Source organism: Stigmatopora nigra, chromosome 1 (assembly GCF_051989575.1).
Source record: "Stigmatopora nigra isolate UIUO_SnigA chromosome 1, RoL_Snig_1.1, whole genome shotgun sequence".
Taxonomy (NCBI): domain Eukaryota; kingdom Metazoa; phylum Chordata; class Actinopteri; order Syngnathiformes; family Syngnathidae; genus Stigmatopora; species Stigmatopora nigra.
Window position 1 is genome coordinate 15904103 of NC_135508.1, and position 17495 is coordinate 15921597.

General features: G+C 37.2%; 1 protein-coding gene across 12 annotated transcripts in view; it reads right to left on the reverse strand.

Annotated features, from left to right (window-relative positions):
* Window positions 1–17495, reverse strand: part of LOC144200340 (membrane-associated guanylate kinase, WW and PDZ domain-containing protein 1-like) — a 76995-nt gene that overhangs the window by 18557 nt on the left and 40943 nt on the right. For 5 of the 12 annotated variants that reach the window (XM_077722716.1, XM_077722466.1, XM_077723096.1 and 2 more), the window contains 9 exons: window positions 16062–16329; window positions 14497–14579; window positions 14132–14170; window positions 12740–12797; window positions 12508–12617; window positions 11512–11634; window positions 11241–11426; window positions 9117–9728; window positions 739–773 (listed from right to left, as the gene is read on the reverse strand). In XM_077722716.1, the coding sequence (XP_077578842.1) occupies window positions 739–773; window positions 9117–9728; window positions 11241–11426; window positions 11512–11634; window positions 12508–12617; window positions 12740–12797; window positions 14132–14170; window positions 14497–14579; window positions 16062–16329 (1514 nt within the window). The remainder of the gene's footprint in view (window positions 1–738; window positions 774–9116; window positions 9729–11240; window positions 11427–11511; window positions 11635–12507; window positions 12618–12739; window positions 12798–14131; window positions 14171–14496; window positions 14580–16061; window positions 16330–17495) is intronic. The other 7 variants (XM_077722551.1, XM_077723333.1, XM_077723016.1 and 4 more) reach the window with 6 other exon arrangements.

Genomic DNA, 17495 nt, shown 5'->3' on the forward strand with positions numbered 1-17495 from the left:
CTGCTGAAAGTTTGCACATTGTTGCTGGGAGTCAGATTTCTTATTAATGTTAATTTAGCAGCAGTCACAATGGGTGGAAGGTTGATGATGTGTGTGATCCTGGGTTCCAGAACTGTACATTGTAATATGACAAAGTTACTGTGTGGTCAATGTAAAAAAAAAAAAAACATTTTTAGGGCTGATCTGGTTCATTTTCACCAAGCAGTTCTTTTTAATACTTAGAAACATCTCATAACTCCACATTTTCTTGACTGCCTAGCTTGGATTCTAAAAAGTCAGTTTAATTTAATTGGTTACTGATTGGTTATGCTTTGACAACTATTTATCTTACTAACTTAAAATTGACCCGTAAAGGAAATATCCTCAGAATTGTGCCCTTTTAGGGTATCTAATTATTTTAGTTTCATCAAAGTAACAGATTTGTAAACATTGAATCCGTAGAGACCCCTTAAACATTTTTGCCCTTATTCTGTCATGTTTGTGGACACGAACAGTAACTAGTCAAGTGTAATTTTGTTTGAGTATTTTCTGCACCGCAAATCATGAAAATAGGAGCAGAAGGGAATCATTTTAGAAAAGAATAAATGGTAGAGACAGGACAAAGAAGGAATGGGAAGCTGTTGTTGCAGAACTGGCGGGGAGGTAGTTTGATGTCATGCCTTATCGTTGTGTCTTTTGTTCTTTAAATAGAATGTCTCATTCAGACTCATGCACACACACACACATGGTAATACTCACCACCAGTTTTGGACTCCTCTTGGCTGGCACCACTCCTGCAAAGCAGCGGCAGAGAGATAGCGAAATCATTAATGACCTCTCCACTTGCTCACTCTTGATGAGAAACTCCGAGGTCCGAACGGATAGACCCGACTTCCTGCAGCCCAACAGAGCACGAACACTCGTCTCCCTCCACTCCCGACGACCCTGCCCGAGCAACGGCGAGCTCCTCGGCTTCTCGCTGATCTAAGTGATCTCCTCCTCCCTGTGCTTATTCCCTCCCGCTCTGCTCAGTGCGCTCTGGCTGTCAATTCTCCGAGGACCTTCCCGCTTTTGACAGCGTGATGGTGAAGAGGCAGCACGGGATGGCCATTCACTGCTACAGGTCTCCACGTGAAGCTCAAACTAGAGACCACCCACTACAAACACCCATAGGATGGCTCGGTCAGTGATGTGGTGAGCTCTCTCACTATATCAAAAGGAAAACTAAGCCGCAGTCAGTGGATCCCGTAGCATATTGCCGATTCCTCTTCATGCCTCAGTTTTGCTTTGCGTTTTCTCCCCCCCGCCTCATCTACTGTGCCACCACTCCCCCTTTCTCATATAGCAGTTAACATAGAAGATCAATCTCATTTGTGCTGATGAAATATTAATAGTATAGGCAGTGTAGGGAATAAGACACATTCCCACTTCATCGCATCCTGCTCACACACACAAACCACCTAAGCAAATATGCATCATGATTCATCTGCGTGCTACCAATTCCCACTCATTGTTTATCCTCCCCATACTAAGAATATTCATAGTTTTGTCAAAAACACTCCTTCTCCTTTGCTGTTGCTGCTACTTTTTATAGCAGCGCCCGGAGGCGCGTGTGACAAAAATAGAAAAATGAATGCATGAATGACATCAGGCAGGAATCGGACAAAGAGTAGCGGCGGTTGCCAAGGAAATCAAAAACTCGACATACAACATAGTCACATTTTTTTTACACTAACACAATAATTCAAGATACAGAATATTATTTGAAAAATATTTTTTCTACTTGTTCACTGCCATTCATGAATTTCACAATTTTTTTTTATACTCATGCAATGCCATTGGAAACATTGATGATGCTACTTATAATCCATTTTAACTGGAAAGGGGCTTCTAGTTTAACACTTGTTAATTACTGTATTTTTTCTAATGTTTTTTTATATGTAAATCAATTTAAAATTCTAACATTTATAGTTTTAAATTAACATTCTTGTGCTCGAATTAAAATTGTTCTTCTTAAATGTTTTATTACTTTCATATTTAGGTCTCAAACCTATAGTCCAAGGGTCTAACTCGGGGATATTTTGCTGTAATATATTTTGCAAGACTACTGTTGCCCAGATATTTTTTTGCAATGAGTAATAAAAACATCAAATTATATATATTTAGTTTTCCCTGAATAATTTAATGGATTGAGAAAGTAGACTGGTTTTGTCATATGCTTAAATGTAAAAAGCAGAAAACAGAGACATATTACACTAGTACAGATACTATAAAGAGTGGTTGCTTATTTCCTTGGTTAATTTTAACCTGTTTTATCTGCAGGCGGGTGGCTTGTCATACAATGGGTGTTTTTTTTTTCAAACCCTGTCATTTTAGGTGTCTTTGATCAATCGCCATGAAAGACAGCCAATAGTTCACTGTGAATTATTTTAATACACATCAAGTAATCCACCAGAAGTTAAAGCAATATGGGCACACGCAACAACATGCATTTATCCAGTTTCAAGCTCTTACTGCTGCACTGGCAAAAAAAAAAAAATCATTAAATGTTAAAACTGTCTGTTGCTGCAAAGCCCATCGCTCTACATGATTCATAATTCATCCTTGCTTTCACCCTCTCAGATTCTCTGCACTTCTCTTTTTCTCTCCCCATCTCATCGGATTATGGGATGCTCGTGAGTGGAGCAGCTAGAAGCACATAGCTGCTGACAAGTGTGCACGCTTGCATGTGTACGAGTGTGGCTTTCAGCCTCAAAGGTTACAAATTTGACGGCAGCTATTAATTCATTCATTTTCTGTACTGCTTCTCTTTCCTAATTCAACAATAGTTCAGGTGGCCCAGGGGGTACTGAATATAACACAAATCTCTGAAGGTAACCAAAATTTGCAACATATATATTTAAACATGGAAAAGAAGAATAAAGACTTCATGGGTTCACATTGGATGGAGCTCATTGCAGCATCACAATATGAGATGCAAATCTTTGAACGCACCTGATGTGAATGAGGTATTGGAAGTCAATGAAACATTAATGATAGTAGCATGCTGCTACACACGCATACGTCTGATGAAGCATGTAAGCATGCAACATTCACTTCCTACTATAATGTCAGGCATAAGGCATAAGGGAAAAAAATCGGTCTTTCTGCTTAATTTATGTATTTTTTTTATCCTAACTATGCACCCTAGATGGAAACAACCCAAGCATATTGTGGGCAATCCCTGTCAAAACTGGCTTTGCTTGTAATCCTGTCGACTTCTGCAGAGAGAAAACACCTTGATTATGTGTCTTTCTGTGGAAAGAATCTTGTTGAATAAATTTTTAAATATTGAATTTTCCCAATGTGTAATAATGGAGAAGAATGTTAGTAAAAGCATTTTTTTAAAGAAGGTGAAAAGCCATAGTCAGAGATTTTTAAATCCAAATCCCATTTTAACCCATCAAATGAGATTAATTGAGCTTGTCCTGCCTACTCGTCACATATTGGCTCCCCATTTTGCTACTAGTAAAACCCAGGACCGCGGAAGTGGGTTTCTTCTGAGTCACACAAATTGTACCGAAACTAAAAAAGCATATGCCTGTTTTCTTAGCTACTTTTTCTTTTCTATTTCAAATGCATCTTGTTCATGCATCGTAGCACTCATGTCATGACTATTATACTGTCACATTTGTCGCACAATGGCTGCGCTTGTGGGCGTTGTCATTTTTTGGTGTAAAAAAAAAAGTAGGTCAAGGTATAAAATAGCACTTTCAGTTTGCATGAAGCCACAAACACCTAGAAAATGTATTTCAACTGCCATTATCATTAACTTGACCTGAGCAATGTTTATGAATTCATTAAAGCCCGTTTAAAGTGAAAATGAATGTCTTAAGTAGCACAAATCTTCCTCCTTTAGTTGGCGAAATGCAGTCACTGAACAAAGGACTGTTAACCTCTTTTTTACGACAATCTCACTATGATTAAGTGTGATTCTATTGAAATAAAACTATATTTTGTAAGCAGTGTGTCAAAGTCAGGCAATCGTCTTTAACCATGTCGTCTGTAATTAATAAATTTCTTAAAATCCACATTGCAAATCCTCACCAACATCTGCGATTAGATAGGCCACTTTACACTATGATTTTGGAATTCTGTTTGTATAGGTACAAGTGCCTTGATAAAGATATAAAAAAAAAACACAAACCACCGGCATAATTACAACTGTTTATTTTAATGACGCAATGGTGAGTTGTATATCCATATTATATTTTATAAGATTTTATTCCAGTCCTTCAAAATATGTAAGTGATGCCCAATTTGTATTTTCTGTCAAATGTATTTTTCTTTGGCTTAAAGTCATTTACATTGTCAAAAAACATCAGTAAATTGCTACTTGAATTGAATGCAGTCACGGAAGTGACAAACATGTGAACTCCGTTTTTTTTTCTCTAGCCTAATAGCTTCACGTGTAATTTCAAAGTTAAGGTAAAATATTTATTGTATTAGAGAAGTGACATACATATCTTACTTGTTAATTGGATAATGAGGTACCCAATAACATTCATGTGACTATGAGTCGGGGTGCAGAGGTGTTAGATATATGATTCTTATCTGTGTACAAATGAGCCTTGGATAGAATTATTCCAAAAAAAATCTGAATTGTGCTGTTCACACTGCATAAAAAATATGCCGAATATGGGCAAAGAAATGTGAATTCCTTTTGCATTTTGAATGAAGCCTAAAAGAAATGGTTGATTGGCACAAAACGTTTTGTGGAGCACTAATTTAGGCTACATATGAAAAGCAGTCACCCAACCAGATTAGCCAAAGATATGCTGAAATTAATGTAAAATTCAGTGAAAAAAACTGCCTGCATGTTTTTTTCTTACTTTCAATAATGGCAAGCTTTTACCAGAGGGGTTCTAAATGACCATATTTTCACGACTATAAGGCGCACCCTCAATGAATGACTTTTTTCCATATATAAGGCGCACTGTATAAAAAGGCGCACTGTCTGTTTTGGAGAACATTTAAGACTTTTAAGTGCGCCTTATAGTCGTGAAAATATGGTAATTGCTATTGACTTCCAGGTATGAAGCACTCACTACACAGTCACCTCTAGAGCCAGCCATTGTTGATGTTTTGGATTTTTTTTGTATAAAATCTTGCAGTGGGGGAGAAGCTATATGATGGAAGATGTTGTAAACTAAGATGGCATCTGCATATTTAACAGTATTGTTTCAGTTAAAGCATTTGTGTTTTTTTTAATATCCGACAGTGGTGGTTTTTCGTTTTCTGTTTTTCCATATATAAGGCGCACTGGATTATAAGGTGCAGTGTCTATTTTGGATAAAATTTAAGACTTTTAAGTGCACCTTATAGTCGTGAAAATACGGCACTCAATATATGGTCAGTCAATAACTTGAAGGTGAGCAACGTATACTGTCTGTAGCCATGCGGTAAATAGTGAAGAAGTTAAGGAGCAAATGTGCATTTCTCCTGTTGCAACAAAACATGTTTTCTACTCAATTCATGTTACATCTCGGTGCAAAAGAACATATGGGGTCAAGCTAAAAAAAAGCTGTTAAATAAAATATACAATGTGCTATTCTAGTGACTTGGCCCTGATGGGTCATTGCACAGCCATCATTGGTCATGCTTCTTGATTTTCTGTTAGGAATATGATCATAATGAATTATGCTCTCATTTGAAGAAACAAACCTGCTAAGATTTGCTCTTGCTAAATCAAAGAAGCTCTAAAATAACATCTTCTATCATCTCTACATTTAATCATATAGCCCCTCTTCACCCACCATCAGCATACTTTTCTCCTTTCCCCCATCATTTTTCAGCTTTGCTCTTTTTTTTTTAATCTGCTCTACTCTTTTTCCGCGGGAATCTCAGGGGACAGGTGCACCATTGTCATGGCAACTGCAGCAGAAAGACAAGATGGAGGACTCATTGGCCTGGCCTCTTTTTAAGGGGAGCAACTTTGGTGTGAAAATACCAGATGTTGTTTGTCTTATTACCTTTGATTGAGTTTCACAGGAGAGTTCAACTAGATTATTTCGTATTTCGATACGTTAATATTCATGTTATTTGATTTAAAATGATGAGGTTTATATGCTCTAAACTCTAGGTATGCCAGAAAAAAAGCCCCCAACTTGTTTTCTTACCTTTTTCTCTTTAAAGATTTAGAATAGTGATAAAAATACGATAACCCTTTTTAGCTGGAGTACACTTTGTTCCTCTTTGCATCATCAGCTCATCCACATTCCCTTGCAGAGCTTTCAGATCTGCTCAAACCAATCTCATACTCTTCTCACCACCTATTTGCTCCACTTCCACTTTCACAGTTGAAACATGATCCTTAACCTTCTAATTTAATCCCCCTTTTATGGGCCTAACCCCGCCCATCTCAGTTCCTTTGATTCTTCCACAGGAATGATCATGAAGTCAAGATCATCATCACATTTCTCTCCATTACATTTACGAATAGTAGTATCTGTTCTGTTTTGTACAAATGCTAGTATAAATCTTCAATTTGTTAAAGTGTCAATTTTAATTTAGATAGTATTAGGCTTGCGGATTTTCCAAAAATCTACTTGTTTGAGATGGATTTGCACTTACGTTACGTAACTATAGTTTGTTGTGAGAGGAGCTGAGTTTACTATCACTGCACAAAAAAATTCTGCTCACAAGCCAAGGCAAAAAGGGGCTGAAATACCACTTTGGGCTTCTTCTGTTTTAGAGCAAGTTACTCATATCTCAAGGCACTGCTGTCAGTTAATAAAATAAAAGATAGCCTGCTCTGAGCAGCTAGAATGACTAACATTACATCATCAAGCAACAGCATCATTTGTCAACATTTGCAGGATTGGAATCCCCTTTTTGTGAACAACTCCTGTCCCTCATCACCAGCCCACCTCTTTGGAAACATAGTAATGACAATTGAGGGTCAGCCTGAAAATAAGATATGTGGCCAAGACCACTGACAGATTAAGACTTACTTCCCTTATTCACTAATTGCTCCAGTTCTACTTTTGCTTTTAATGCACAGTCATTGGTGTGCCGGTGAAAAGTAAAAAAATCACCTCTCCCAAACACACCCACACACAAGTTGATATGGAGCCCCATAACGATGCTGACATTTAACACAATATCGCTCTGTTATTCAGACAGCAGCGCACAAGGTCAACTGACTAGATGGCATAATTAATGTAGGGTGCTTACACCAAGCCTGCCAGTAATTGAGATCCACCTCGTCTCGTTCATTCATGATTGGGGCGCAAATGATGGGATGCATGTGTACGGCAACTACGTAACCAATGGAATGGGAAACTATGCTGGATTTTAAATGTAACTGAAAAAAATAAGGTTCTGATTTGATGGAAATAATATATATAACAGACACACAAGCGCATAAGGATTGCCATCTACTGTATGTATGAAGTTATTCCAATTTTTATGGACTTGGCTAACAATATAAGCCACACTTTTTTTCTGGGTCTGTAACATAAACTTTTTTTTTTAATTTTTTGACAGCTCTGAAAAAGGTGGTCTCGGTTTGCCATCTACTTCAACAGTTGGCAGAATTGTTCAGCAATAATATTGAAGAGCAGACATGGCATGAGATCCATATTTTGTGTTGTTTAGGCTATAGTTATCTGAATAACATGTAATGTTTTGTTTTGTTTTTACTCTTCGTGGGCATTTTTTAGCTGGTACTCGGTTACAAATCATTATTCTGGAAAGCCAGCCTGACTGTGGCCATGTACAAGATGCATGGCAAGTTAGTCTGGTTCTCTGTAGTTTGAATTTCAAAATCAATCCTAGAGGTGGGGCTAAAAAGCACAGACTGAAAATGAAAATATTGTCACAGAAGCACAGATGTGAAGTAAATGCTCATGCTATTGGTTGTAGTCATTTTTTAGTTCTTAAACATTCATGGCATGCAGTCACGATAACTGCTGTTTTTGTGTGAAATATCCCATAGAACATGGTTAGCTACTATTTTTGAAAAAGAACAAACCTTAACAGTCTGATTGGCAGTTAGGTCTGCTTTTGACACTGACAGAAGTTGTGTGCCAAGTTTATTTTTGTTAGCCATTTCTTTGATAATATGTGGAAAAAAGACGGGGAAAAAAATCCCAAGATTATATAAAAAGATTTCCCATCGCACCCTTCTTGATAGATCACAAAATTCCGCCTCTCATGCTGTGATCTGTGAGCCAATATCAAATTGAAATGTAACAGTGACAAGACCAGACTGACTTGCAATGTTTCTTGTAGATGGCAAAGAATTCTTAATTATATGTTTATTAGATGTGTGTTCATGTGTTCGTTTGCTCTCTGCCTCTGTTGCCTAACGTTAGATTCCTGACACACAAATAGATTTAGCTTTAGTTTATTAATTTCAATGGCTTATTTTAAATAATTTTATGATCATTTTCTCTCATTTTTGTGTCTTCACACTTTTCCTACAAAATTGGGATACTTTCATGAATTTTTAAGGGTTTATTTAATTATTAGAGTATTTACCTATAAAGTACTGCTCTACTTACGAAATATTCAACTTAGGAAAAAAGTTCTGGAACCAATACATTTTTTCCAGTGCAAGTACGACTGTATATCGACTTTCCAAAAAAAAAAACGTACCCCCCCCCCCAGAATTAAAACAAAAAAGTCCATTCCTCATTGAAGCAGTATCCCACATCACTACCTAAACCCACAAACAACTTCAAGTCATCCTAGTAGACACTACAGTTTTCTTCCCATTATTTCAGTAAGTATTTAAAATACATAGCAACACCTAAAATTGCTTAAAATCATGGCAAAATCAAGCAAAATAAAACACCACAGTAGGCAAATACTGACATTTACAGCAAATACCACTTTTCATTTATACGCGGCAAAGTGCTCCATGCGATTCTGCCTCAACAGACAGATACTCTCCCACTTCTTCCTCCATTTATCTGTTCACCCAAAGGCCATCCATCGCCTCCTCACCATTCCTTTTCAAACCCATTCACCCATACATTTACTCACGTCAATTATTTCCCTTTTGCTTTTTCACTACGTCTTTTCATTTGAGTCACCTTAGCTATTTATCATCAGCTCCAATATAATGATATATATCACAAGGCGAAACATACCTCTTTGCACCAGCATTGTGACTTCACTTCCTCGGGGCAATTTGCTCAGCAGGTCCACCACCTGGTTGTGACTCATGTTCTGGACATTTCTTTTGTTAACCTCCATCAAAATGTCTCCCTCTTTGAGACCCCGGCAACGTGGGTAGTCGACGATCTGCTTGACCCGCTGCCCGCCGCCTGTCAGGCTATCTGCGATAGTGAAGCCAAATCCTTTGTCTCCCTTCTCCATGTGGATGGTGATGAGCTCGGGCTGGGTGGCTATAGACGAGGCCAGAGTGACTACGTCGCTGCTGTAGCCCTGCAGGCTGTTGGACAGAACATCAGCGGACGGGCTGTGCGCCCGCGGCTCTCTCTGGCCGTTGAGCGGTCCGCTCGGGTTGGAAGGAGAGTCAAAGGTTTCCTGCCCGTTGACAATAATAGGCTCTTTGTCCACGATGGCCACCGAGGTGACCAAACTGGTGTTGGGGTCATCGGGGTCAAATGGCAGCGGGTAACCACGGCACAAGGCCAAATCCACCATAGAGCCGATGGGGATGGATTGGAAGATCTTCACCACTTGAGCGTGAGTGTAACCCAGTACGATGGTGTCGTTCACACTGACGATGACATCACCTGCATTGTAAAGAATGTACATGTTAAAAGGACATATAGATAATATATTCAACTTTTACTGCGGTAGGGACCAAGATTTTGCTGCAATCTGTGATTGATTTTGGAAGAAAAATGACCATATGGGAGCCGTTTTATATCATATTAACAGTATGCACCCATTCAGGGTCATTTTCATTATTTGATGAAAAGTTAGCAAAAGAAAAAAAAGTATATCATTATTTGTTTGTCTTTGTCCAGGACTGATTCTTTGCCAACAGTGTGTTCAGTTGGCACTGAAACACTATCATTTAAACCGTTGTCATGAATGCTACCCTACGCTATTTTTCAATTCCCCCCAGTTCAAATGGATTGGACTTCTATCACCATCAATACCAATGTCATAACTGATCTTTTTAATGCACCATATGTTTATGTTGTGGGGATATTTGTCACATGGCTTGTTGGCTGCCTTTATTAGCCGAGATATGTCATTGACTAAGGAAACTCCACTCTTAAGAGTTGAGTACAGTAACGAGAGAGGCGACAAAATGTATGGCAATCATTTACTATCGTTTTGTCACATTTGCCAATACTAGTATTTGCCATCCAACATGGCATCAAAGCACATAAAATGGTGTGAATCATAGAAAGAGATTGTATTGGCTGGCATCTTGAGGAATATTTGAAGTCACCAAATAAGGGATGAGCACTAATTGCATTACTCAATGGGAACTATTCTAGCCTAAATAACACATTTACCAGAATAAACAAATATGCCCACTAGCATTTTACACCAACTTCATTTTGACAGTAACAGGCAATAATAGTTAATTAGGTAATACTACTGTAAAAATGGGAAAGAAAAGCCTATTCTTTATTGGGATTGAAACAAAAACAAACTTTGACTTCACTCCCGTTACCAAATAAGTTCATAAATAAAAATAATGTGTGAAGTCTATATAAAATACCAAAAATAGAATCAGGGCATGAAGATTTTAAGTAATTATCTCTAAACAGTCCTCATCAGAGAATTTGCTTTTGGGGTACTGTCCTTTGCAAAATAAAGCCGTCCTAAATTAAAGTCACCTACAACCTTTAAATTCACCAATTGTGTAAAAACATCCTGGTGATATAAAAAGTTTGAAACTGTTGACATTTAATTTGCAGTAATGCAGGGGTAGGGAATTTATGGTTCGGGAGCCATATGTGGCTCTTTTGATGAGTGCATATGGCTCTCTGCTCACCTGTGAGCTAAAAATGTGGAAACCGTCAGTGAGAATTGATACCCAAACTCACCAATAGGGCACTTTTTCTTCTTTAAAATTGGTGAAATTAATTTAAAAAATTCACACATATGTTTACTTTTAAATTCTGTGTATGGCTCTCAAGGGATAATATTTGAAAAAGTATGAAATGTTTATGGGTCTCTCTATCAAAAAGGTTCCCAACCCCTGCAGTAATTCATTCTTGCTGAGTGAGAAGCACTTGGCAAAGAACACATTGCCTCCTACTGATAGAAAACATGAACTCCACCTGTCTCCATTTTGCCATCCACTGCTGCTGGTCCATCCAACACCAGACTTTTGATCTGCAGGAACTCATCTGGCTCATCTCCTCCCACTACAGTAAAGCCAAAGCCGCGACGGCTTTTCTTCAACTTGGTGTTTATAAAGGTTCCTTTGAGCTCTGCTGGGTTTCTGGTAAAGAAGGGCTTCCCCCCTGTGGAATGTTTCAAAAATCAAATATGTAGTTGAGGAGGACATTTCAAATGCAACACTACATGATAATGAAACTAAGCATTTACGTTTGGCCCCCGTTGGAACCGCAGGTAGACTTGGGGGTACTTGAGGGTCCCTGTAGGTCTCAAGGTGGTTGGGAACATAGTTTACCAGGGGTGCTGCTGCTGACGAGTGTTCCTCTATCCACTCTGTTAAGAAAAACCCATCAGGTCGGTCCCATAAGTTGTATTTCCATGACAACCATGAGAAAGACAAAAACAAATCAGTTCATGCAATCCATTTGATAACAATGCACCTGATTTTGACATCCAACATAATTTCGCTGTATGATAAATTTGGATTAACACAGTTAAAAAAAATCTATATTTTGAACATGTGTTGTTTATCATATGTATTTACCAGCTCTTTTAACTAAAAAAGATGATGACGATTTAAGAAACATTTCATTGCGATGCAGTCTTTTTTTAATTTAGTGCAAAAGTTTGGGGTTGGTGGCAGTCAGAATGGTGCACATTTACGACAATAGTTGCTTATCGTTACATACTGTGGAAGGAATAATAAATAAACATATTTGAGCGACTGGAAAGCGCTATATGAATCCAATGCATTATTATTCACATTATTCAAACAAATAGATATAGTTGATAGTACAACTCTTTTTTGGGATCCCATTAGTTTTATAGTTGTACCTGTCACAATCTGTGCATGTACGTAATATTCCAAATGATATGAACATGGAGCATATTCATAAAATATATGAAAAATTGTCAACATAGTCTAAAGCAAGAATCCATTTAATTGAATGTGAAAAGAAATAGAAAATGCGTGACACATGCATTTGAATCCCTCAAATTAAAACCATCACAGACAACACCAGGGTTTGGGATGGCTCTAATTAAGTAAATACATATGTCCAATAAATGAAATGATTCATTTGGCAGATGGATGGATGCCTAGGAGATTTTAGCTCCTAAACCCTAGTGAGTTGTGAACAATCAGACTCTCACGGGAAGTGGAGAAAAAAAAAGGAAAAGAAAGAAAGAAATGGGCAGGAAACCAACCTCGAATGTACCGCTCACCTTCTGGAGGCTGCGGCTGCTGCTCCTGCAGGATTTTTCGGCGCCGCGCCTCCACTACTGGGTTCTCGTACTGGGTCTTCCTGTTTATATGACTGACACAGGAAGGAGGAAAGGCTCATTAGATTTGACAGCTATATCGTTTCTACGTGTAGTAAAGTGTATTTACAAAACGGAACGGCCATGAGCTGACGTGCCAATGAGGTGATTAACTTACTCCACATAGTAAATTCCGTACACCGGGTCATCTATCCTCTCCCATCCTGGCGGCAGCTCTGAAATAAAGGAGCCGCAGCATAAACATTTCACATCAAATTAGCACAATGATGGTTCAGAGGAAAAAGATTATTTGTATGGAGAAAAAACTGTCTTATGATTCAGGCTGATGTGGCATTTAGGTACAGCCATGTTGCATACCATTTAAAAAATTGGAAAAATAAATCTAGACCTATTAGTGGATACTGTCATAATCCACAAGTGTTGCTTCAGGAATGGCTTTTTTTCTCACTGTGTTTAATCATTAAATTGTGATGGACTTTTTCATCTTTGTTACTTCATATTTGCAGCAAGGGCAAAAAGAACAACTTAAGCTTTCAATTATATTTCAGAGAAACTTATTGCTTATTTTCCGTCCAATTAAAAATCAGGTTGTGTAAATTAGTGTCACATTCATGAAGTTGTTTTCTATTTTTTAATCCTAAAAATTAAAATTTAAATCCTAAAATATATTGAAAATACTATATGTATATGTATGTGTATATATATATATATATATATATATATATATATATATATATATATATATATATATATATATATATATATATATATATATATATATATATATATATATATATATATATATATATATATATATATATATATATATATATATATATATATATATATATATATACATATATATATATATATATATATATACATATACATATAGTATTTTCAATATATTTTAGGATTTAAATTTGAATTTTTAGGATTAAAAAATAGAAAACAACTTCATGAATGTGACACTAATTTACACAACCTGATTTTTAATTATATATTATTTATATATATATATATATATATATATATATATATATATATATATATATATATATATATATATATATATATATATATATATATATATATATATATATATATATATATATATATATATATATATATATATATATATATATATATATATATAAACATAACGTTTCCATTTCATAATCTATGTAAAAATAACTCACAAAATAGGGCAGTGTGATTTTTTAAAGTCAAAATGAAAGATAAGAAATCATAATAAATCGACCAATGTGAAGCCATGTCATAGTTAACTGGTTTGACAATAAATGTAGATGTGAGTTGACTAGTTGAACTAGAGTCCAATGTTGATGAAATTAAAGTTTATTGGGCTTCAGGTGATGTAAACTGCCAAGCAAAGCACCCAAAGAAAATCAAACATATTGTGCAAAAATACAAAATACATTTCTTTGAGCATCGGCTAACAAAATATTTTCCCCCCTCTCTTCATGAACCATGGTATTCAGTCAAAATTCACTTCTGGTGGCCACTATGATATAAAACAGCAATATCCTACCTAGATCACTCTCCGGGTCTTCCGTATGTATCCCCTCTTCTCCAAAGTGAAAGCAGGATGAAATAGAAAACAGAATGGAGAAAAGAAAATGATGGGAGTAGAGGAGATGTAAATGGAAGGGATCCAGATAAAATAACATAAAAAAATGAAAAGACAAGAAAAATGGGAAAAGAGAAACCCCTTAGAAACTCGCAACACTTTAGTTTTTGCCACTTGATGGTGCAATTTCTCACTGTAAACATTATTTACCAATAACCTTGCATTTAGTACTTAACCTCTTGCTTGTTTCACCAAATACATTTAAATTATTTTTGACTATTAAATAAAACAAACAAAAACAGCCAATAAATTATAAAGCAGCTTACCGTCATCATCACACTCATCCAAAGGCCTGCAGGCTTTGTCTCGACATCGGGGATCCAGCCAGGATGTGGTTTTTGTGTTGTGGCTAAAAGAAGAAAAAATAAAAAGAAGTTTTAAAAAAAAAGCCTCTTAACTAAAACATCTTCTGTATCCAAACCCATTTAATTAGACGAAAGGAAGAGATAAGAACAAATATATGCCAATACACAGGGCACTCATTGAACTAGGATAGACTGGCAGCGAATGATCACTGCTGACCTTCCCAGTCAAAATGGATTGGACATCTTGTACCTTAAATGCCACTGAAACAGGAGAATTCAAAGGCAATCCCCCAGGTTTAAATTAAATGGACATTTATTGTTGTGATTTGCAAGCTATGTGCCAATTAAGATGAAATATAAAAAATATTTTACAATTTAATTGTGATACCGAGAGTATACTCCTAATTTTTTTCATTCATTTTCTGAACTGCTTATTCTCACATGAGTCACAGGGGGTGCTGGAGCCTAGCCCAGTTGATTGGGGGGCACAAGGGACCCTGGATCGCTGGCTAGCCAGTTGCAGGGCACAAGGAGACGGATAACCATTAACGCCCACACTCCATCAACCTACCCTGCATGTTTTTAGAAGGTAGGAGGAAACTGGAGTATGTGGAAAAAGCCCACAAAAAGCCCGGGGAGAACATGCAAACTCCACTCAATGAGGACCGACTTGGAATCTAACCCACAACCCTAGAACAATGAGGCTGAAGCACTGACCACTCAACCGCCGGCCTATCTATTCCTGTTTTTGTTTATTTTAATTATTTTATTTTAGTTTTTAACAATATTAAATGATTCTATTTGGATCGTGCAGAATACATTTGTATGCTATATATTGTGGCCTACATGAACATGTATACAATGTCAAGGTATACTGATGCCAGGTTCTCATGGCATAAGTGTCATTTGAATTAAAATAGTCCATTAAATGCTCAGCCATGTGCTTTTGATGTAAAAGCAAAGTAAAGTTTTTTAAGATATTTTTATCTCTCAAAATGCTTTTGACTATTATGTTTATTACACATTTAATAAACCAGTGGTCCCCAACCACCAATCCACGAGCTACCTAATGCCGGTCCAGCAGAGTAAAAAAATATTAACGTTTTTAATATCGCCCTCCTACTACTAATGATAACAGTAATAATAAATAATTGCTGTTATGCACCCACACACAATTTTGTCTTAAGTTCTCGCCCTCCCCATTAGCCGGTCTACTAGAAAATAGAAAGATCTTTACTATGGCCTTTTGCCATGTAAAAAAATAAATAGAATTAAATTCAATCCCAGAAATCTGCACCAGGTGTGTTCACCACTAGATATTACCATAGCAATTTCAAACTTGAACTGCGATTAGCTGATCTCCGATTCAGGGTGTCCCCCGCCTCTGTCCCGAAGTCAGCTGGGTTAGGCTCCAGCACCCCCCTTGTGAGGATAAAGCAATTCAGAATATGAATAAATGAGTTTCAAACCTATCAGCTGACACATGATAAAAATAAGAATCCACTTTACGCGGGTATAATACATACTCTATGAAATAAAGTTCTCCATTCTCAGTGTACGCCATCTCCCAGTTTTCCGGCAGCACCCCCAATGAATCTTCCGGGGAGACCTGGGGCTCTGCCAAGGTCTGCTGCCCACTGTCAGCTGTGGAGATGGCCGCATTGTTCAGGCCACAGGAAGGAGCGTTGTCACGTGCGAGGTACGGCCTGAGGATGCCGCCACGGCTCTCATCCTGGTCATTAGAGTTACCTGTGCACAACAAAGGAGAGGGGAAGAGACTACGCACTAAGGACCCTGGGTAACAAAACGAGCATGACAAGGAACAAGAACAAAGAAGAAGAAAAAAAACAGACACGTTTATATTTCATTAAGACCGAAAAGAAACGCTGTATATAATGCAACTAATCCAGCCTCTTCTCATTCATATTGCACTGAAAGGACCCCAGGAATATGCAAATTTTTCCTACTAACAGTCTTTCTAAAACAGTTTTTGACCCCTACACACTCATTTTCTCAACCCTTAAGCTTCATTCAACATACGCTAGCTTTCCCAGCCCCTGCCCCCACTCATTTTCCCAGCTCTGGCCCAGCAGAGTGCCACCAATACTTCCGAGCTCCTTTCAGGCCTGATCAAATGTGAATGCAGCATTTTGGCAGCCTGGCAAGTGGACACAGGAAGGGCACAAACACGCAGTATCAAGAGAGGTCGGAAAACCTCAAAGAACACTGTCAAGATCTTTAAAGAACTTGACAGGGACAATTCAGTAAAATACATTTACTGCTTGTAAAGTGAAAATTAACTGTTGATTTCATTAAAATTACTCAAGAAATGTTGATGTGTATTCACAACTGAGATGATCTCGTAAGTGAAATGGTCCATCACTGACTTCAGTGGTGCGGCAGTATATATATGTTTTCGAATCTTAATGAGATCAATGACCAACTATTCTTTCCCTATTGTAAAATGTGATTGACACCTATTCTCAACAATGGGAAGTAGTGAGTTAAATGATCAAATCAGGAAAATCAAGTTCTTACTCCACGTTCAAATGCCATGGATGTGTATGCTGAATGAAAAATCAATACTATTTTCTTTCACACCAATTAATAAGTGTCTAACTGGGAGAGGGTGTCAAACTTGCTTAGGAATTAAAATAAAATCAGATTAACCAATAATGTGAACAAAGGCACTCAAGGCAATTTTTTTTGCCAACAGCTGAGTGCATCATTGGGTGCCAAAGCTAAAACAACAAAACAAATTTAAAAAAAAAAGAGTCATATTCAGGCAATTGTATCATAGATAACTGCAGTTTTATGACAATTCCATTGTATTTCATAAGAAAATTGGAAATGTGTCAAAAAGAAAACCTAAAAAAAAATAAGCCTGGAGGAGATTTCTTGCCTCCTTGCAGGCAGATGGCAGTGTTTGGAAGTAAAACAGCCTGACAAAGACCCGATTT